Source organism: Neltuma alba, unplaced genomic scaffold (assembly GCF_004799145.2).
Source record: "Neltuma alba isolate B1F8T4 unplaced genomic scaffold, ASM479914v2 tig00013724_pilon, whole genome shotgun sequence".
NCBI classification, from domain to species: Eukaryota; Viridiplantae; Streptophyta; class Magnoliopsida; order Fabales; family Fabaceae; genus Neltuma; species Neltuma alba.
The window spans coordinates 1497-23871 of NW_021637874.1; the positions used below are offsets into that span (position 1 = coordinate 1497).

At 33.1% G+C, this 22375-nt stretch overlaps 4 protein-coding genes across 9 annotated transcripts; 3 read left to right on the plus strand and 1 right to left on the minus strand.

Moving 5' to 3' along the window:
• Positions 1–2850: 2850 nt before the first annotated feature.
• Positions 2851–6105, plus strand: LOC114738930 (uncharacterized). Its single transcript, XM_028926994.1, has 4 exons — positions 2851–3112; positions 3906–4243; positions 5080–5112; positions 5215–6105. The coding sequence occupies exons 1-4, from the start codon at positions 2887–2889 to the stop codon at positions 5290–5292; spliced, it is 675 nt and encodes a 224-aa protein (XP_028782827.1). The 5' UTR covers positions 2851–2886; the 3' UTR covers positions 5293–6105.
• On the plus strand, positions 5292–7124 carry LOC114738929 (uncharacterized). The gene has a single exon (XM_028926993.1). It carries the CDS (start codon positions 5292–5294, stop codon positions 7122–7124), a length of 1833 nt encoding a protein of 610 aa, XP_028782826.1.
• Positions 7125–9623: 2499 nt separating this feature from the next.
• Positions 9624–11232, plus strand: LOC114738931 (60S ribosomal protein L24-like). 2 transcript variants are annotated; one of them, XM_028926995.1, is made up of 4 exons: positions 9624–9687; positions 10503–10578; positions 10667–10768; positions 11082–11232. In XM_028926995.1, exons 1-4 carry the CDS (start codon positions 9677–9679, stop codon positions 11187–11189), a joined length of 297 nt encoding a protein of 98 aa, XP_028782828.1. In that variant the 5' UTR covers positions 9624–9676; the 3' UTR covers positions 11190–11232. The 2 variants fall into 2 exon arrangements, with proteins under 2 accessions (XP_028782828.1, XP_028782829.1); XM_028926996.1 differs by lacking the exon at positions 9624–9687 and adding an exon at positions 10199–10290.
• A 2538-nt stretch (positions 11233–13770) lies between these two features.
• LOC114738927 (pentatricopeptide repeat-containing protein At2g06000) lies at positions 13771–18723 on the minus strand. 5 transcript variants are annotated; one of them, XM_028926989.1, is made up of 5 exons: positions 17396–18723; positions 16574–16605; positions 16053–16236; positions 15698–15882; positions 13771–14135 (listed from the first exon to the last, which is right to left on the minus strand). In XM_028926989.1, exons 1-3 carry the CDS (start codon positions 18686–18688, stop codon positions 16191–16193), a joined length of 1371 nt encoding a protein of 456 aa, XP_028782822.1. In that variant the 5' UTR covers positions 18689–18723; the 3' UTR covers positions 13771–14135; positions 15698–15882; positions 16053–16190. The 5 variants fall into 5 exon arrangements, 4 of the variants coding, with proteins under 4 accessions (XP_028782822.1, XP_028782824.1, XP_028782825.1 ...); XM_028926991.1 differs by having other exon boundaries at positions 17389–18723; XR_003739569.1 differs by lacking the exons at positions 16574–16605; positions 17396–18723 and adding an exon at positions 16505–16572.
• Between the last annotated feature and the right edge of the window lie 3652 nt (positions 18724–22375).

Sequence of the window (22375 nt, forward strand, 5' to 3'; positions counted from 1 at the left end):
AATTTAAATTCTTTTCCATTATTTTGAAATAAAAAAATAAAACAATAAAATTTCTAAAAAAATTTATTCAAATTATAAATATTAGTAAACATTAATATAAAAAGTATCAAATATTAATAAATTATTGTCCAAACTCTAAAAAACCAAAATCAAATAAAACAACAAAAGCAAAAAAGATAAAACCCAAGCAGTTGAAAATTAGCAACATCAACATGATTATTATCTTCATCTTCATCATAATCATCAAGATCAATAATATTTGATTGTTCTTTACTACTGGAGGCTCTTCTTAAGTGATGAAAATATTAAGATATTTGTTTTCATAACTCTTATCTAAAGTAAAACAATGTAATAGTTACGAGTACAAATAAGAGTCTGAATATTTGTTAGGATAAGAGAATTTTTATACTTTGTTAAAATATATGAACCAACAAAACAAAAGAAGATTCACTAGCTACTGTAGTGATTGAAATACTAAGAATATCAGCCATTATCCTTGAAAGAGTTGAAAATTAATTTTAATTATTATTCTACTAATTTAAGACATTTAATTTTTTTTAATTATTTGGCTTAAGCATTAGTTCTTCTAAATAATTTTCTAGTTTAAACTTGTCCATAAACAACTAATCCACAATTATATAAATATCTTGATAATAATAAGCAAATAAGTGAGTTTAAAAAGGTTAGCTCTCAGTCTTAACGGCCTGACTTTTTTATTTTTAAGGAGCTAATCTTTTTAGAGTTTAACTTCTTTTTGACTTCTTAAAAATACAAGGGCCAGTTCTTGGCTCCTATGGACTTGACTTGTTTTGACAGCTATACCATCCATCTAAAAAGAGAGAGAGAGAGAAAAAATATGTACTTTTGGGGGGGGGGACGAAAAATTTATTTTTAAGTTGTTACTTATTATATATGCTTTAGTCATGTACGTAATTTGTTTTAAGATCTATATTTTATGACTCAAAACATTCAATATGAATTTTTTCCTTTTATTTAAGTTGATTTATGGGTTACGTATGTAAATAATTTTATTAATTTTTTGTGAAAGAAGTAGGAAAATAATTATATATGCATGTATGTTAACATTTGCATTCTAAAATTTTTAAAATTTTCGTATCTTTTGGATCACATTCTGTCATATATGTGTACTCACCAAGGCGTACGGTTGTATAATTAATATAGTTATTTATTTATTCTTAATAATTATTTTATGGGAAAATGGCACAAAAATGACACATCAACTTGGAAATACCAAAGTGATCACTTGAATTTGTAAAATACCAATTTAGACACAAGTGATCATTTGGGATTTTTAAATTTGCTGAAATGATCATATTGCCTTTCATTTTATTTATTATTTTTTAAAAACCAAAAGCTCTACTGGCCAACCGGTTGTAGGAGCTCTAGCGACTGCCGACAATCGGTCGTCAGAGCTCTGGCGGCCGGCAACAATTTTTTTGAAATTTTTTACAATTGAAGTAAAAAATTAACAATTTTTGTAACGCTATTAACAAGTTCAGTATAGCAGTTAACAACAGATTTTTCAGAAAACTCAAAAAGTAGCATTTTTTACAACTTAAGTAATACCGTTAACAAGTTTCGTAATTTTATTAACAACTTCGATATTATATTTAACAATAGGTTTTCTTAAAAATTAAAAAAAAAAGACTTTTTTTACAACTTTAGCAACTTTTTTAAAATTTCTTTTTGCAACTTTAATAAAATAGTTAATAAGTTTTGTAATACTATTAACAAATTCAGTATAGTAGTTACAACATGTTTTCTAAGAAATTCAAAAAGTAACATTTTTACAACTTCAGTAATGCCGTTAAGAAGTTCCGTAACTCTATTAACAAATTTGGTATAGTATTTAATAACAGGTTTTCCAAGAAATTCAAAACGTAACATTTTTACAGTTTCAATAACACGGTTAATAAGTTATGTAATGATATTAACAACCCTCATAAAGGTTGATATTTTAATATTAGCTCCCCTTTTTTCACTTATTAGGCAGTCATTATAGTCATGAGAGTTGTTAATATCATTACATAATTTGTTAACTGTATTACTAAAACTGTAAAAATGTCACTTTTTGAATTTTTTAAAAAACCTGTTGTTAATGCTATATCGAACCTGTTAATAGAGTTATGAAACTTGCTAATAGCATTACTAAAGCTGTAAAAATACTACTTTTTGAATTCTCTGAAAAACCTGTTATTGATTGTTATACTGAATTTGTTAATAGCATTACAAAACTTGTTAACTATTTTACTGAAGTTGTAAAATTTTTTTTAAAAAGTAGTTGCTAAAATTGTGAAAATATTTTTTAATTTTTAAGAAAACATGTTGTTAAATGTAATACTGAAATTGTTAATACAATTACGGAACTTGTTAAAGGTATTATTGAAATTGTAAAAATGCTACTTTTTGAATTTTTTTGGAAAACTTGTTATTAACTGTTATATCGAACTTGTTAATAACGTTACAAAAGTTGTTAACTGTTTTACTGTAATTGTATAAATTTTCAAAGAAATTACTACCGACTGCCATAGTTTCGGTGAAGGCGGCCGCCGCCGGCAATAGAGCTACAATGACCGGCAAACGAGTGGAAGCTTTTGGTTTTTTAAAAAAGAATAAATAAAAAAAAGGTAATATGATCATTTCAGTAAATTTAAAAATCTCAAATTAGTCACTTGTGTCTAAATTGATATTTTGCAAATTTAAATGACTATTTTGATTTTTCCATACCGAAGTGTTATTTTCGCGTCATTTTCCCTTATGTCTAATAAAAAAAAAAAGGAAAAAGAACGCTGCCTGGTTTTTCAGGTTATCAAATCCTATGCATCTTCTTCTCAATATCTCCATTATTTTCATTCCTAAACTCCGATGGTGATGGAGTCGGAGGCCAAGATCGGCATGACCGATTGGGGTTCGCAAACGAACTGGACTATTGCTTCTGGTTCTCTCAAAGATTGTATCACCTTCGAATCCTCACTGTCTCTGGCCAATGAAGTTGGCGATGAAGTAGGAGCGACCACTGTGGATTCGACACCTAAATCCTCTCTTATCCTCTATCCTGCTTCAGCTGATTCTGGCCCTTGCGAGATCAAGAGTAAGCCCCAAGTTTGATTCACCTTTTGTTTCCATTCAAGCTGTAAATTTTACAGTACTGACAAATTTATCCCATCTTCAATTTCTTGAGGTCGGATGAATATCTTGGCAAAATTCATGAATGTGTGGTGCTGAATTTCTTTTCTTTTTTAACATATATTAGCATGTTGGTGAAATTTGGGCATGCTTTGCGAATTCGAGTTTGTGAAGTTTCCATTTGAATTCTACGTGTGATGTTTTTGTACTAGGGGTCATTGATCTGGTTCATATCATCTTTGTTGAATTGAAAATTCTGTTGGATGGCGTTTTTCTTTATGGTTGTTCTTTGGAAGCTAGAACTAGATACCTTTTCTTTTAGTGACCTTGCAAGTTCCACAACTCCGCAATGCTTATTCTTATGGAGCAAGTGCCTTCTCAAGTTTCTATTTTTTAAATACGTGGAATTAATAATCAAATTAATTATTAGTTAGCACTTGATTATGGATTGGGTTTTTGACATGGAAAAATTATTGTGTAGCTCTAGCCTCTTCTAAACTTGGGGTCTTGTGAGTTGAAGTTTTCTCTCATTTTCTCTCCTTCCTCATTCTTCCTCCTTGAATAGATCCTTCAATCATTTCACAAATGTCGTTTATCAGTGTTGTGATTAAGCATATCATGTGTGTTTTCCATTATCTAGTTGAATCCACTGAGCCGAGCCTTTTGCTTCCATGTCTAGTGTTGAATACTAATTGCTTGTTTCTTAAGGGAAAAAATGTTTCTTTTGGCTACTTAAGGGAAGATTTCTTGTTCTGCAGTTAGCTTTGCACAAAAGCATGAGGTCTTACAAGTTTATGTTCGAAGTACAGCCAGAGTGTATGAAATTTACTGTGAACCTGATGTGCAGAGTAGTAATGAGTATCTCTGTACTGTTCGCTGTGGCATTGCTGCTAGAGATGGAGAGGTTCTTCATGCATTAAATGTTGAAGAAGTTGTTTCTTCACATATTAAGGGCTTTAACAAAGAGTTGGCTGAAGAAAATAATAGAAGTGAAGATGACTGGGTTGATGTAAAAATTCCTGATTCTCCTGTGTTGGATAGGGGAAACCATGGTTTGCAAACAAAATCCTGTAGTAACTCAGCAAAAAGCAGTCAGGTGTGCTGATCCAGTCTTTCCAATTGATTACTCATTCTGTTATGCCATTTGATTTCATTACTCTTTTTATTTCTTGGTATTCTTGCTCTCTTTCTTGGAGTGCAACCCACTGTTGTTAGTTATATTAATTGTCTTCTTCTACATTTGGGGGGCTAAAAGAACCAAGAGTGGAAGATAAATAATGCAATCAATTCAGCAACGGATTGTGTCGATGTTCTCTTTTGCTGTTTGTATAAATGTAAAACATGGAGAATGGAGAAGACTGAGGAGCAGATAGAAATCAAAGGAAGAAGTCTCGAAAGTTGTTTTTTGTTTGTTGTATTTTCTTCAACCATCTGACTTCTTGCTGACCTAGTGATTTTTTACTGATTCAAAAGGAATGGGATTTTCCATCATGTTCTCTCCTTTTCTGTTTTTTTTTTTTTTTTTAATTGGCCTCTGATGAATTGCTGTCTTTTTCCTTAACTGTTGGTCACTCTAAAACGACAACACAAAATACGTACATGCATCACAAATCTCGCTGTGAAAGAAGAGCTTTCGAGGATGACAATATTTGCCTGAGGAGGATATTTTGAATGCCATGGTGCTTTCTCTTCTAATAATTAATTCTTTTATTTATGGAATGATGACAAATTTGGCATTAAATAATAGTAGCCATACTCAAGACTTTTTGGCATATTGTTCTTTTTTAACTTTTGCTTTTTCACCATGTTCCTTTTCTTTTATTTCTTTCTACGACGAAGTAATTTTCCCTTAGTTGTGGTTTTCCTCTATTTTTCTCAAGTAATTTTTCTTCTTTTATAATAAAGAACATGCTGATTGATGGAAAATTTCAGGATCTCTATGAGGCTACCGCAGAGACCTCTGATGTAAATCCCTGCATCTCTGTCACACTTCGTCTGCTTTCACTCCAGAATAAAGGCTGTATTTGTATTGATGAGATTTATGTTTTGCTGATCCTGTTGCTCTAGCTGATTCTGAAAGACAAGAGAGCAATGCAGAAAGCTCGTCTGGCAGTTCTCTTATGTCTATGTTTCTTCCGACTCTGATGCAATTATCAAAGACAACTGCTCTGAGCCACATAAATGAGAAGTATCCACCTGTTAGAAAGGAAAAGCTATATTTTCCAGAAGTTGATGTGGGAAGAAGTCATCTATGTGACTCTGTAATTCACACCCAGCCAGAAGGAAGAGCTAGCAAAACTGATCATCAAGAAGGGGAGCTTCGAAAGGTGAATGAAGAAAGTGTGGGTCCATCTCAATCAGACATGCTCTTGCAAGATGCTTCTGTTGATAGCAATCCTACAACAACCTCCCCCGCTGCTATAACAGAGATCAACCAGAGTGAAACACCCTCACAAGCTACTAAAATAAAGAGCAACGACAGTGATGTGCCCTCAAAAGCTACGGCTGTGGAGAAAAATCGTAGTGACTGTCTGGGTGTTAATGTGGAAAGGGCCCTGGAGCAGCTTGTGTCTCGAATGGACAAAATGGAAGCAATCTGTTTGGGCTTTCAAGAGAAAATGCTAATGCCCATAAGCAGCATTGAGGCTAGGCTCCAGCAAGTAGAGCAGCAGCTTGAAACACTGACCATCAAATTACAGAATTCTGGATTCCCATCGTGCTCTAGAACTTATGCTCCAGATAGTTCCTGCACTCAGTCAGATGCTAACTCATGTGACAATTGTCATGGTAGTAGTGTCACTGGAGGATTGAAACCAGACAAGAACGGTTCTCATATTGAAGGACTATCTGTCTCCTCTAACGATAGTTCTGATTCAGCTAATGCTACTCAATTGCACCCTGGTCTCATAGTCACAGCTCCTGAGTTTCTTGATGCTGAGGATGAAGAAGAAAATAAAACACTGGGATTAGAAACAGCTTCAAATGATAAAGAGAGGCAGCATATGTCAATTGATGATGCTGTAGCTTCTGCATTAGCTGGATTTTTATCTTCTGTAACTTCAGAAACTCCGAGGTATACCAAAAGTCTTGTAGTCAGAGCCCCTGAGTTTATAAATGAATATGATCATGAAAACAATGATGCTTCACCTAGAACTTCATATGAGATAGAAAATAATGATGATTCAAACCATTTCAAAGACACGGAGAATATTAGCAGCTTGCAAGAGGTCAACTTCAAACAGTGTTCATTCGGAAACAGAAAAGGTGAAGAATATTGCCAACATAGCGCTGGAGAAGATGACCAGAAAGAGGCGCGTGTAGAACCTGGCGTCCTAGCTGAGCATGATCCAGGAACAAGTTTTGAGCATACTGTGGAGGATAACGAAAGCAGAAATATCAGTGTTCAGATACATGATAGTTTATCATCCACGAGTGACATTCCTAAGCTGTGTCAGACAGATAGTGTCTCTAGTAGTTCCACTGAGGGAGAAGTTTGTGTGAACACTGACTGTACAGACACAGTAGCGACAGAAGTCCCAAAAAAAGCCTCTCACGAAGATATTATGGAGAATGTTCTTGGATTTTCATGCGGTTCCTCTGTGGTGGATTTCAAAACATCAATCTTAGATGTAAAATTCATCTCTCGGGAAAATCATGTTACCAAGCCTTTCCTTGCAGCTCTTGTTGACACTCCAGAGACGAGCTCTCAGGATGATCCTGTGGGTGGAAACAGTGATGATCTTCCTATTAACGAACAATTTAAGAATAATGGTAATCTTTCAGTTGCAGAGCAGAATGATTTGATCTCAATAGATGTTGCAGAACCGGTGGATCCAGCTATCAATGCCCGTTTTTCAGTGGATAAGGACTATTGTGCTTTGATAAATGTGCCTGTGGAGGTTCAGGGTGATGACCTGCAAGAGGACCGTAAACGCAAACGCAACGAGGATGAAATTGCTTCTTCAAGTCTCATATGACGTGGCCTCATGATGCATACTTCTGTTCTTTGCTGTTTGATTTGAATCTAATTTAGTAGTTTACAATCTGGATGCTTCTCCTTCTGAATATATTCTCCTTTGTTGTTAGCTTGTCTTTTATTCTATCATTTATTTATTTGCTTAGTTTTTTCCGCAAGTCAATAATACGAGGGAATTTTCTTAGCTGCTGCTCTTAATCATCTTTGTAAATAGCCGATGACATCTTCAATCTGAAGTCATGGTTTTAGTTCAGTATTCATTTCTATTTATGCATTTATTTATATAAGCGATCGTATGTTTATTATAGTATTTTCCTTTTATTATAGTTTTTCCCAGTATGTTAAGTGTTTATGATTATTAGGGAGTGTTGGGTAACTCTCAAAAGTGCTTCTAAAAAGCATTTTTCATAAAACGAGATAAACTCTTTTATATATTTTCTTCGTAAGTCGTAAAAGCGCTTTTGAAACCATGGTTTGATTTCTATCTAAGTACTTTTAAAATCGAAGATAACCCAAGAGGATTGGTTTGCTAGTAAATGTGAGCATGTGATGTAGTCATTGTGCTATTTAGGTTTCTAAATCTAAGACTCTTCATCTAGCTCTCCCTCTTCCTCCCTCCCAAGACTCTATCTAGCTCTCCCTGTCCCTCCTTCCCTGACCTATGAACGTGATACAGGATAATCAAGAAGTATCGAGTGGTTATTTGTGATGTCAACTGACATCAAATTCCCTTGAGAATTTCTTGTAGAAATGTTTAATAATTAAAACGTGTAAACTACCAATACACTTTTTTTTTTAATAAGAATGAGACTTGAAGTTTATTGTCACACTAAGCTAGTAGAATCTTACTCATAATGGTCAATGAAAAATGAGAAAATGGCAAATGCAAACCCCTAAATATGTGAAATTGTGATTTGGAACCCTCAATTTGAAAAATGACAAATAAAGACATAGTCCCATATTTTAAATATGAAATCTTCATGACATATCTGAAATGTCCATCGACCAAGTGACAAGTTGATATGAGAAATGACAAGTTCACTTTAACGAATGATAATTTAGTAGACCAGATCACAACTTGACTGAAAGTATGCAAATAACAAGTTGACTATGGAAATAACAAATTACTTTAGCGAATGATAACTTCAATAGACCAAATCACAACTTGGCTAAGGGGCATTTCAGACATTTAACCAAGATTTCATATTTGTAATATGAGACTGGATCTTTATTTGTCATTTTTCAAATTGAGGGTCTCAAATCACAATTTCATATATTGGGGGATCTTTATTTGCTATTTTTTCATGAAAAATCACAGCGGAATGGAAGAAAATATAGAGAAAGATAAAGACCAACTTGAAGAGAAGAAAAAAGAAGTCACAAAGGAAGAGGATAAAAGAAGTTAGAGGAAAAGATTTTTAGAGAGAAGCAAAGATAAATGATTCCATATAATTTTTTCACTGCCTCCTCACCACTTTCTTCTACTTTCCATTGTATTAAAAAAAAAAAACTTTATGAACTTTTCTTTTATCCCTTCTTTTAGAGAGAATTATAATAAAGTCCTAAAGAAAAAAGATAATAACAAAATAAGTCCCAAGAGTTGTTATTTTTTATTTTGAAACTTGTTGCACTTTTTAGCAATTATTTTCTTTTTTAGAACCTCACTGTAATCCTCCTTTTTTACTATTACTCTGATATTTGACATTTGATGCCATTGCTAATAAAAAATGATGTAGAACAGAAAAGCAAAAGATGGATGCTTTTGTTTGTTTTTAAGCACATCTTCGAAAATCTTGCATGGCGCATTTCTGTAGCCTCTTATATATAAATATATATAATATTCATTTTTTAAATATCATTTTGTCTTTTCCTCATAAAAATAATAATATTCATTGAGCATTATCTCTATATTATACTAGTACTTATTTTCTCCTCCAGATTCGTATATTTACAAAAAGAAAAAAATTGAAACTTTGGATAGCCATCTATACATGAAGAGGATAATATCCGTATAAAATAAAATAATCTAAAATCTGCAACAGATTTTATATGATACTAATCCTCATAGCTTTCCAGTTTTTATACCTGCATAGAGGGAAATAACTAAGATCCAAAATCCAAGATTCAAAATCTAAGATCCAAAATAAATTCAAACAAATCAACGAAAAATTCAAATAATACAAAAATTCTTTCGAAAAAATTATTCAACAAAACTGTTTTAAAAACGTAAAAAATACAAAGGTAAAGTCATGCAACCCCTAAAATACCCTTAAAAAAAGGGGAAAATTAGATAATAGATCCATATACCGATCTCAGCCCCATGTCCCCTTCTATTTTTGTTTTATGGGCCCGATTTAGCCCAATGTCCGCTTCTGTTTCTGTTTTATGGGCCCGACTTAGCCCAATGTCAATTTCGCTTTTTATTTATAAATACTACTCTAGTACTAGTTATAAGACCTGATACGTAGGCTATAAGCTATATCGTCCGCCACATTCACAATCCAGGGTTTCTCATAGTAACAGGCGAAGACAGGGCAATCTCCGGCAGCCGCTATGGTTCTCAAGTAAGTACCAATTTTCCCTTCTTTTCTTATCTCATCTCTCTGATATGTGCGCGCGCTATGCATAATCAGGAGCTTTTGCTGAACCATGATCTCTAGGAATACTGTTATCTGACATTCTTCTCGCGTTTTTGGTCCATTATTTTGAAACTTTTTGGAGGAAAATATATTCCAGATGAACTCATCGAGCCAAGCAGTTAACGAGAAGTTTCTGAAACTTAGTGCAATGCAATGCCCTGTCGAAAAGGGACTTTCTTCTAAGTTAGAAAGAGGCCTAAGGCCATACTCTCGATCGAGCATTATGGAAAATGTATAGTCATGTGTGAAAATGCTCGTATTTACTTGGGATATAAAACATCTTTCCTTAGAAACACTGGAAATGAAAAATTGAATTATCGACCACTTCGTTCCCTGTAACAAATTAGTCTGCTAAAGGATTATTTCTCAACATTTAGAAAATTTTGATCTATCCAGCTAGATCCATTGCAAATTCCTGTCTTTTCTGTTTTCCCAAGCTCCAAGCTGGACCATACGCAATAGGCATTGAAGAGATGACAAGAATAACTTCACTTGCCAATCATGCCTCTCTGGTGTTGTCATGAAAAAGTTCATGCTTTGAACTGATTGTTGTGGTTATTATCCGTTTATCTATGATGACTTGATTTTGATTGAGTGGTACTGCTATTATTGCACAACTCAGTATTACTCCCCGAATAAATTGTAAACCAAGCGCCATTTTATTTTTTTTCCCCATCATAATAAAAACATGCAATCATTTTTCTAATTATTTTAACTGGTATTTGATGTTGGCATATCAGGACGGAGCTCTGTCAATTTAGTGGGGGCAAGATCTACCCTGGGAAAGGCATCAGATTCGTTCGCTCTGATTCTCAGGTGACTTCAATAGGATCAGTCTTTCATTTTCAGGGCTCATATGATGACCTATTGTTCACTAAATGGGTTCTTTTTATATTTTTATCAGGTCTTTTTGTTTGCCAGCTCAAAATGCGAAAGGTACTTCCACAACAGTTTGAAGCCTTCAAAACTCACCTGGACTGCCATGTACAGGAAGCAACACAAGAAGGTGTTGCTATGATCAAAATTACCGATAGTTTTAGTCAACCTTAACTTGTATCAATTCCACATATTAAATTTCCTTGATTGTAAAGAATTCAAAATATCTAAATAAAACATATAAATCTAAGATCATAAAAAATTATTGGTTTCTACATGGGTGACTTCTTGCTTGTCTTGAATGTTTACTGCATTGAGGTGTCAGAATTAAGCACATAAACGGAATGTGTGTATTTGCTTATTGTATTCTGAAACTGTTTGAAATGTCTGATCTCTCATTGATCAAATGCATGATTCTTGTTTGTGTATGTGGTGTGGTGCAGGACCTTGCCCAAGAGGCTGTGAAGAGGCGTCGCACCACCAAGAAGCCTTACTCTAGATCGTTTGTCGGTGCTAATTTGGAAGTTACCCAGAAGAGAATTGTGCTTTGATAAATGTGCCTGTGGAGGTTGAGAGTGATGACTTGCAAGAGGACCGTAACGCTAACGCTAACGCAACGGGTCGTTTGTCATTTATTTATTTACTTAGTTTTTTTGGGGTTCTGCAAGTGAATAATACGACGGAATTTTCTTAGCTGCTGCTCTTAATCATCTTTGTAAATAACCGATGACATCTTCAATCTGAGGTCATGGTCTTAGTTCGGTATTCATTTCTTTTTATGCATTTGTCTATATAAGCGATTATATCTTTATTATAGTATTTTCCCGTTTATTTAGTATGTTAAGTGTTTATGATTATTAAATAAATCGGGGATAAACCGAAAGGATTGGTTTACTGGTGAAATGTGAGCATGTGACGTGTGGTTACTGTGCTATTCAGGTTTCTAAATCCAAGACTGTCTTGCTCTCCCTCACCCTCCCTCTCTCTACCTACCAACATGATACAGAGTATTAAATTCACCAGAGAATTTCTTGCAGAAACGTTGAATAATTTAAACGTGTGCAACCACCAGTACACATTTTTTATATGAATGGGACTTGAAAATTTATTGTCACACTAAGCTAGTAGAATCTTACTCATAATGGTCAATGAAAAATCATGGCTGAATGAAAGAAGATACAGAGAGATAAAGACCAACTCGAAGAGAAAAAAAAAAGTTACAAACGAAGAGGATAAAAAAAGTCAGAGGAAAAGATTTTCAGAGATAAGCCGAAGATCAATGATTCCATACAATTTTTTTCACCGCCTCCTCACCACTTTCTTCTACTTTTCTATGTCAATGGCAAATTCCTCCAGTGCTAATGCCGTCTAAGGGTATATTTGGTTCAATGAGAGGAAGGAAGGGGAGGGATTTTAATGGAGGGAAGGGGAGGGGAGGGGGTGGAAGGATTTTAATATTATCTGTTTGGATTTATAAAAAAAGAGGGGAGGGGAGGGAAAAATATTTTAATATGGACAATTTTGCTCTTATTTTATTTAAGGCGTGGGCATAATGGTCACAACATGACAAAATATAGACATAATGGTCACAACATGACAAAATATGGGTATAATGGTTATAATATGACAAAATATTGCACTTTCCCTCCAAATCCTCCCAATTTTGGAGGGGAGATTGAAGAGGGGAGGGGAGGGGAAATTTTAAAAAATTTTCCCTCCCCTCCTAAAATTTGTGTGTTGCCAAACAAGGGGAAATGATTAAAATCCCTCCCCTTCCCTCGCCTCCCACTCAAATCCCTCATACCAAACACACCCTAAAGCTGATAATGAGTTTGAACCTGCAAGTCTAATTGTCAAAAAATGATGGATTGAATTGGCAAAATGTGAGTTTGTTTTAATGCGGACCTTTTGGCTTGCAGCTTGTCAAACCACAACTTGCCATGAGCTGGGTTGCCTTTTTTTTAATAATTTTTTTTTTGTTTTTATTTTTATTTTAATAAGAAAAAATTATTATTTTCACTCAATTTAAATATAGCTTTATATTTTGTTAGAAACTTCAATTTTAAATTTGATTTCTCATTTTCTTTATTGTTTTATCATTTTTGTATTAATAAAGCAACTACTAAAAAAATTATATATTTATATTTGTAAGTTTTGAGATTAATTTATTTATGGAATTACATGAAAATATACAAAATTAGAATTTAGTCTATAAAAGTTTATAATTTAATTTGAAAAATTAATATTACATACGTAAAAATGAAGAAAAAATGGAGGTTGACAGGTTCCTAACAAGCTCGCATTGGTTAGATGTTAACCAGTTAGGAGGTAGTCTTTTTAGGGCTAACTCACATGAGCTCCAACTCCTATCAACCCAACTCGTATCACCACCTCTAATTGCCACTCATCATAAGTTTGAGTTTAGTATTGATATGTTTGTGCAGATGTATATGTAATCTGAAGAAGTACATCTTTTGGCGTACTAACAATTACTTCATAGTCTGGATTCATATGAAGTCCATTCACTCCATAATTAAGGATTGGTTTTGAAGCGAAAGCATTCTGAAACATTCAAGTGCATTAAATTTTGCTTACCATTTGTTGCCATTATAGAAAAGTTCCAACAGATGATGTAACATGACAACAGTCATCCAATAAAACCAGTAAAAGATCCTCATGGATTGGATAGGATGTTAGGTAATGCATCTCACGAAAAAAGGGCCATCAATATACATGACCCATGTCACCATGACAAATTTTACACGAGAAAAAGAATGGCAATTCTCAATATAGTTTACTCATCTTGCCCCAATAATTTTCCTGACTTCTCAGTTTGATAATAAATTTCTACTTAAAATTAATATGGCCTCTTTTCTCTCTTGGGTAAAGAAAACTTTTTGACCCTCGAGTTTGTCCCAGTTATCAGGATTGATTCCTAGAGTTTAACTTCTATCAATTAAGTTATTAAAAGTTTCATAAATACACACAACTAGTCCTTATGGTTTGAAAACAATATAATCTTGGACATAAATAGTGTAACCTTATCTCAATGACAATCTCTTCATAAATTGCAGAAGAAATTATTGGTCCCATGTAATCAATCAAATAAAACTTTAAAATTGTGTATAAAACTTAAAGGACCAAATTAAACTGACATCAATTTCATTATTCCTTCTCTCTCTTTGTCCTAATCCATTTCTGAATGTTTCATATACATTCACTTTTGTCAATACAAAAAATCTTGGATTGGAAATATTACCATAAAACAATCCTTTAAACATTATCTAAAACCAAATAGCAGCATTAGAATTTCTACATTGTAGATCCTCCTTTGATATTTTCATTAATATTTAATAGACCTCTCCAACTACTTGCGGAAGACTATCAAAGAGATAGGCTTCATATGAGAGGTAATTATCACCAATACTACTTGGGATTGTTCAGAGCTGCAATGGAATTCAGTCCCATAACAGAAGCTCAAAGCTTTTACACATCGCCTGGAAAAAAACATGAAACAAGAGCACATCCAATTGAGATTTGAATTTTACACAGGAACATTTATCGGCATATACAACTTCTTTTAGTGTCCAAATTGTATCAGCAACATTTTGAAGACTACAAACTAGACTATAAAGACTTCAATGTCTATACAACTTTTTTTAGTGTCCCAATTGTATCAACAACATTTTGAAGACTACAAACTAAACTATAAAGAGTTCAATGTCTATATATTAGAAGATATATAGGTATAATATGACAAAGCTGATACATCTTTTAAAAAGGAGAAACGGAATGCAAAGAAAAAGCAATATATGAAACCATCTAATTCTTCTTCCTAAGATGTAGAAATCAAAAAAGACAGTAAGCTTGTGAAATTAGAGGAACAAAAATAGAAATTGAGTCAAAAAAGAAAAAAGACAAAGATAGGAATCACCAACTAAAGAAGATTGCAGGCTTCTTTCACCAAAAAGAAGAAGAAGAAGAAGAAGAAGATTGCAAGCTTGTCAAATTAGAGTAACAGAATATTTTATTATGAATTTTCCCTGCATTCAATGACCAAAAATTGAGAAAGCCAAGAAAAATTTTGAAACTTAAAGCATCCAATTCCCATCACAGTTTCAACAATGAAAAGAAAATGAATAATAGTAAAGCACAAGTTTCTTCCATCCCATACTACAAACCTCAGGTTTATCTTAGTAAAGATCTACTGAAACAAGTCAAAACAACATTTGGTAAATGATCACATATTACCATCTGCATAAGAATTACGTAAAGGAAAACAGAACATGTCCTAGAACAATAATTGCTCACCAACCATTTTTGCCTTTTCACTATAAGAAAATCCCGGAGTACCATGTCGCCATGTCTAGTGACTTATAGAGTAATCGAAGTTGTACCATTAGATTTTATTGCCCTGGAATATATTACTCCCTCAAATCCTTATTATGAGCTTCAAATAACTAATTCATGGATAAAAACTATTAGTTAAAATTAGTTAAAAGTAATAAGTAGATTAGAAATATACTTTTGTTTCCAAATATGTCCTTATAATAAATGAGAAAAAAGACGAAAGAAAATGTGTTGGAAAATGTGATAGGAAAGAATATGACAAAAGAGAGAGAATAAATAATTAAGGACAAAATGAGAAAAATGCATTAATGTTAAGACAAAGTCAAATTGAAGCTTATAAATAGGACTGGAAGGATTATTTTCAAGTACGAACACCAAAACTTCAATATGGCAGACAACTTCTGAAGTCTGAACTTCTGTCACACAAATTTCCAATCATTTTAGTGTGATCATCACATGGGTATTAGTTAAAAGAATCACCCCCCACCCAAGATTCTCAAAGGTCCAGGCAAGAGATCAAGCAAAGACATTATAAAAAGGTAACAAATGGTAGCCAGAAGAGTCCAAATGTCATAAAGTCTAATTTTTATTGGAATCAGCTCGCCAGAGTGACAAAGATGAACTCAAGAATGAAACTCAGATTGACACAAACCCAGTCATCCCAAATAACTCAAAAACGGGATAAAAAGATAAATCAAAAAGGGATTACCTATGCAATGCCTTGGATCTACTCGGTGGAAGAATAACAGAGGTTCCTTGTGTTCATAGGCTATTGTGATGCCTCCTGTTCTCTCTATGGTGCTGTTTCTTTCATTCATTTATCGTTATCTCCCTCTTGATTTGCTTCAATTGAATGCTTCTTCTTACACCCGAGGCAACAACTCACAGTGGGATCTGAGATAAGACAAATTTTGAACTTAGAAATTCAAGTTTAGATATAAAAGGAAGCAGGGGAAAAACAACAAAAGCAGAGCCCAAGAGGGAATCAAACTATTCAAGGTTTGTGAATAGTTCAGTTTCCTCCAGTTCTTATATTTAATCATAGTATAAAGTCGGAGGTTTACTTGCTATGTGCTCTGCTGTTTCCTTTAAATTTTGCTCGATCAACTGGCAGTCGGAGGTACTATCATGTAGAGGTAGCATTGTTCCTTGAAAAAATGAGTCGTTACATGCCCAAGTGTATTAGTCGATTGGATTACTTTTCATCCAACTCTTTCTTTTTCTTCACTTGGAAGAAATGAAACCCAGCTGTACAACAATAAAATCAGAGGTCAAAAGAGTGCTATAAATCAAAGTTTTTGAAATATCATGGAAACAAATTGCTCAGCAGCCATGCAGCTCTAAATCTCCTAACTTTATGACTCATCTGATTGGAACCTTGATCTATGAAGGGCTTTACCATTCAAAAGAATCAAAACATCATAAATCTCAAAGAAGCTGCAGGGGAAATACAATCACTAGATACAGCAAAAGAAATCGACAATTTTTAGGTTTCATGGAAAATTTTCCATCATACATAAACTTTGCATCTGCCATCGTCTTGGATAAAAAGCATTAGCTAGAAGCAAGCTGAAAACCATGTTACCATTTAATATTAGCCTTTAAAACCACGATCTCCTGTGAAAACAAGAAATTATATTACTGAGACACAATATTGTATGTAAATTATCTGAAGTCATTACAATTTTAAATTTTTAGCTGAAGAATGAGAATTGATAACCACCCTTTAATTTGCATGTGCCTGTTGTTAATGGATGCCAGATGAAAGAAAGATAAACTAATAAAAACGCTGAACAAAGTTTCATCGACCTCAGCACAGTAGTTGATAAAAAACACGCATTGTGGTTGCAAACAGTAATATGCATATTGTCAAGGATTAAAGTAGTTATTTCACTCAAAAAAGAAATAAAGTAGTTAATAGATAGGCAAGTATAACAATGGAAGGATCAACGCATGAAACTTTTTCTTCTGCAATATGGATACAACATTTCAAGCTTTGGTACATGAAAGTGCATGTAGATTCTAAATGCAAAAGAATAAAGCAACATGTATCGTGATTGTCATATTTAACTGGCTGAAGAGATATATGGTATCAACATGTATACGAAAATGACATGGTTTATAACTACATAGGAGTTCATCTCTTCATTTTTTTTCTTCATTTGTGTCTTGATATTTGATAGTCACCATTACTTATAAACATGTAATATTGCCAAAATGAGAAGATAATGACGTTTGAGGAATGGGCCTTCCAACATATAGGATTTAAAGGAATAATTTTCATGTGAAAAATCAGAGGATAAGCCTAAGAAAACCAAAAATAATTATTTGAATGTCTTCCATGAAAGTTTGAAAAGGAACTTGGACCTTTACATGCTTATAAAAGGCATAGTTAATGACCTCTTACAATTGGCATATCTGTATTCGTCACTGGATGGTAAGACATTTTTAATGATTTAGGTGTCTGTTTCTCAACAAGAGCTTGCTTAATGTGGGCAGCCTCCCCAGGCATTCCAGCCTTCAAAAGACAGGATCTCAAAGAATTTACAGTGATATCATCAGGAGCACAACCAACTGCCAACATCTTATGAAAGATATCAATTGCTTCACGCATTCTTCCTTTCATACAGTGCCCGATAATGAGAATTGTAAATGTCACCTTATCAGGTTTGCACCTTTTCTGCTCCATTTCTGCTACAATTACGTTAGCTTCATCAACATTCCCAGATTTGCAATATCCATCAATGACTGGATTGTACATAAATGGTTTAGGAACAATGTCTCTCAGCTTCAATAATCTTAAAAATTCACGAGCTTCTTGCAATCTGTTGCTCTTGCTCAAGGCATTGATAAGAACAGAGAATGTATATAAATTTGGGGTGATATTTTTGGCATTCATTTCATGCCATAGGTTTAAGCCATGATTCACCTGTCCAATTCGACAGTATCCATCAATTAGGGAAGTATAAGTAACAACATCAGGAACACAGCCATGGAAGAGCATCTTTTCATGCATGGCCAGTGCAGAGGTCATGTCACCAGCCTTGCCAAAGCCATCAATAAGAGCATTGAAGGTGATTTGATTAGGTTTAACTCCACATCTAATCATTTCATCATAAAGATTAGCGGCCTCTTCCATCTTAGTCAACTTGCAATAACCAGATATTAGTGTCGTGTAAGTAACAACATCCGGGGCAAACTGACCTTTTGAATAAACTTGTTCTAGTAGATTCTTTGCTCTATTGACCTCATTAATTCTACAAAAACCATGTATAAGAGTGTTAAATGTAACTATATCAGGGGAACAACCACAACTGCTCATGTCATTGAGCAACTTTATGGCTTCATCAGTTTCTCCTGCTCTGCAAAGACCTTGCATTAGAATATTGAAGGTGCAAGTTTCTGGGCGAAAATGTGATCCCATATGTTCCCTAAATAAGGCAATGGCATCGTCTACTTTTTTCTGTTTTACTAAGACGTTGAACAAATCATTATAAACAACAGCACTTATTTCAAACTTACTGGACTTAAAATCATCAAGCAATTCCTTCGAAACATTAAACCTGTCTGCTAGTGCGTAAGAGGACACCAAAGATCCCAACAGCCAACTATCAGGCAAGTGCCCATCCAACTTCATACAGTCATACACCATTTTTATTGAATCGTAGAGACCATCTCGACAGAGAGTATTCAGAAGCATATTATAGGTCAAGCGGGAATGAGTGATATTCAATCTTTCCCTAGTAAATAAAAAGAATCCCAAACCCAACTTTGGACTGTTTAGCCTCTTAATAACCTCAAACACGAGTGAAGGAGACAAGAACTTACTAAAATAGCCCAAAAATCTATCCAATGAGTTTGAGCGGACAAAAATAGTACACACAATCTTAACAAACCAAGCTTCAGCTCTTCTAATCGGCTCTTTATCCTCCCAAGGCCTCGGGTCAGATCTTACATGAACAAGACCATGGTAATGGGCAACGGCTATGTTGGAAACTGAAACACTTGAAGATCGGGATGTGACGAATAAGAGGGTCATCCGCTTCCCCACGCCATCAATGGAGTTACTTCTACGCCCACTTATACGTTCAGTCTCTGTAGTTCTTCTCGTATCACAAGATTTCGTCCAAGGTCTTCGATTCAAACCCCGAAATTTCATCGAGATGGAGGCAATATTGGTATAGCAAACATGGGACACCTAATTACTCTTCTCTATTCAGAACTTAGACACTGTGACAGCAAATGGAGGTCTGCTGGGAACGACCGCGCGAATGCAAGACATCCATGGTGACGAATTTGCTGCCAAATTGAAATCAGTAGCAATCCATTAACCATAAATTGGATAAAGATCCCAAATTCATATCGTTGGAAGAAGGGAATCAGCAACCATTCGAGCAGGACAAGTAATGGCAACGAAAACCTTACCATCAATGACAATGGCGGACCAATGAAGTAGACAAAACCCCAAACACTCACCACTCTATTAAGTGATGCAAAAGAGGAAGATGAGAGAAAGAGAGCTTGGAAGATGACCAACAATGGTGGTCTGCTTCTTTCGCCCTCCCTTGCGGCGTGAGGGTGAGAAGTGGGAAAAAAACGGAGTATACAACCATTCGGGGGATGGGAACCCGCTGGGAATTTCTTTTTGATCTGATTAATGAAAACCAAATTATAATTTTAAAAATATTTTTATAATATATAAAATAAATAAAAATTTATTTTGTTTTACGAAAAAAATGTTAACGCTCTCTAAATCTCATTTAAATTATTTTGATTTTAGTTCTCAGTTTTTTAAAAATTGAAAATTGAAAATTTAGTTTTTAAAAAATTATACATTAGTACACTATTTTTTGTCAACTATAAATCAGTACACTGAAAAGCTTAAAAATTAAAAAGGTGTTTCTTCAAATGCAAAAAGTCCTTTATAAATAGGTGACAAAGGTGATGATGGTTATACTGATACATTCTCTTAGGGAATCTATTCTTATTACTGATCACTTAACAAAACTTTCTCATTATATGGAGGGTAACTTTTGTATCCTAGATTAACCATTTCCTTCAGGTGAGGGGGAGGTTGATACAGGAAATTAGGAGGTATTTAGATGAAATCAAACCATAGTTTAGAGAATGGCTTTTGGAGAATAGATTTTTGGCAGAATAGATATTGAGAGTAATAGATTTTGTCAAAAAGTGATTCTAATAAAGTGAGAGTGTTTGGATAGTTGTTATCAGAAGTACTTTTTATATGTGCAAATTACTAAAAAATACATAAATTAATATGATAATTACATGAAAGATAGATTTTATAATATATTTTAGTTTGAAGGAATAAAATTGTTAATAATATATTTTTACTAACATAATTAATAATATATAAGATAATATAATTAATAAGTATTTAATATATGTATATATATTTATAAATTATAAGATTAAAATATGTTTATAGAAAAATAATTGAGGGATGTTAAAGCCACATTACTGTTGGAATATACTCTAACAGACACAATTATATTCTCTAATTTGCACAAGAAACAAAATGAATTCACTTTTTTTGAAACTATGTCTTTGAGTCCAAAACCATAGTTTTGACCTAAAACCATGATTTGCTGATTTTCCTCTTGTTTAGCAAATTTTGGTTTGGGTCTCAAAACCATGATTTTGGCCATTTCCCAAACAGGCCTCTAGTCCCAATTTTTTTTAGCTTTGCGTGTAAGCACTTGCTCTTAGGTTATGATTCAAAAATAGGTGAAAAAAAGTCAAAAAATAACATAAAAAGAAATTAGAAATTGTAATATTCTAATTCAAACACCAAGAGTTCAAAATCTCAAAGGAAAAAGTTATGTGTGATTTTATATTTTGTAAATATAGTCAAATAACTAAAATGTCTTTATATCAAATTTTTAAAAAAAAAAAGCTATCAAATTTATCATTATCAGTACATTATTTGTTTTTAACACTTGTTATTGCCAGTTCACAGTTTATCAATAAATAACTTGTTATTGCTGAAATATTTCTTGTTATTTGCTATTCAATATTTATTATTGCTAATTTACAACTTATTAATAAATTTTTTGATACAAGGACATTCTTGTCATTCAACTATATTTGCAAAATACCTGATCATGTATCATTTCTTTTCGTGGGATTTTGAAATCTCACATACCAAAATTAGATATTACAATTTTTAATTTCTTTTTATATCATTTTCCCAAGAAAAAAGCTCTTCGTAAGAATAAAATAATGTCATTTTTGTCCTTTCAAATAGTACCTCAAACAATTTAACTCTAATTAACCTAGGTAGTCTAGTTTAATTAAACGGATCGTCACGCTTTTTCATTCAAATTCCTTAAGCTTTAACCCTAAAAAATTTTCCTTGATTAATCTTTTATAAACAATGTAATTAAAACATCTGAAATTTTACGGTTCTCATATTATTTTAACTAGCATATTATAAATTATTGGGTTAATATTATTTTTTGAAATTTGACCTCATTTTGATTTTGATCACTAAAATTTTAAACCAATGGTTTTTGTCTTTGAAATTTGGCTTTATTCTTGTTCGATTTAAGATTTTTTGGTGTGACATCCATTCTTTCAACACCATTTTAGATTAAATCTAACAATTTATTCGAAAGATTAACCATGATAGAAAAGAAGAAACATTAAAATTTTAAAATCGCTTTCATGGTTAAAAGAAATAAACTTATTATAAAATCCAACAATTTTTCCATACATCAACTTTCCACGAATCAATTTTCCACGCCTTAACTTTCCACTGAAGTCAGTGGAAAACTGCTACTTCTTCTCTTTTTTTTAAAAAAAATATTATTATTTTATTTATTTATTTACTAAATCCTAAAATAAAATTTAGGATATTACAACTGGTCCTTGAAACAAAGATCAAAATCAAAATAAGGTTAAATTTTAGATATCAAAACTAAAATAAGATCAAATTTTATGAACCAATTTTCAAATTTCAAAGACCGAAACCAAAATGATGTCAAATTTAAGAATTACATGTGTTATGAATATAATAATATCTTTGTGAATGTCTATATCTCTCTCAATATTTTCTGTAATTTCTAATATCTCTTATTATCTCTATCTCACAATTATCTCATATTATTATATAATTGTAGATTCTGTCAAAAATGTAAAGCTGTGCCTATAAATAGAAGCCATATATCATGTAGTTAGCACCCTTGAATGGTATGAGAAATATTCCTATCTTCAATTCTCTCTTATTCTCTATTCTTTCTTTAGTTTTATAAAACGTTATCAGCACGAAACTTTAACCAAGATATGTATGATATGCTTTTAGATCCTCTGCATAACTTTAGGGTTTATTTGGTTGGAGAGGAAGGTAGGGGAGGGGAGGAAAAAC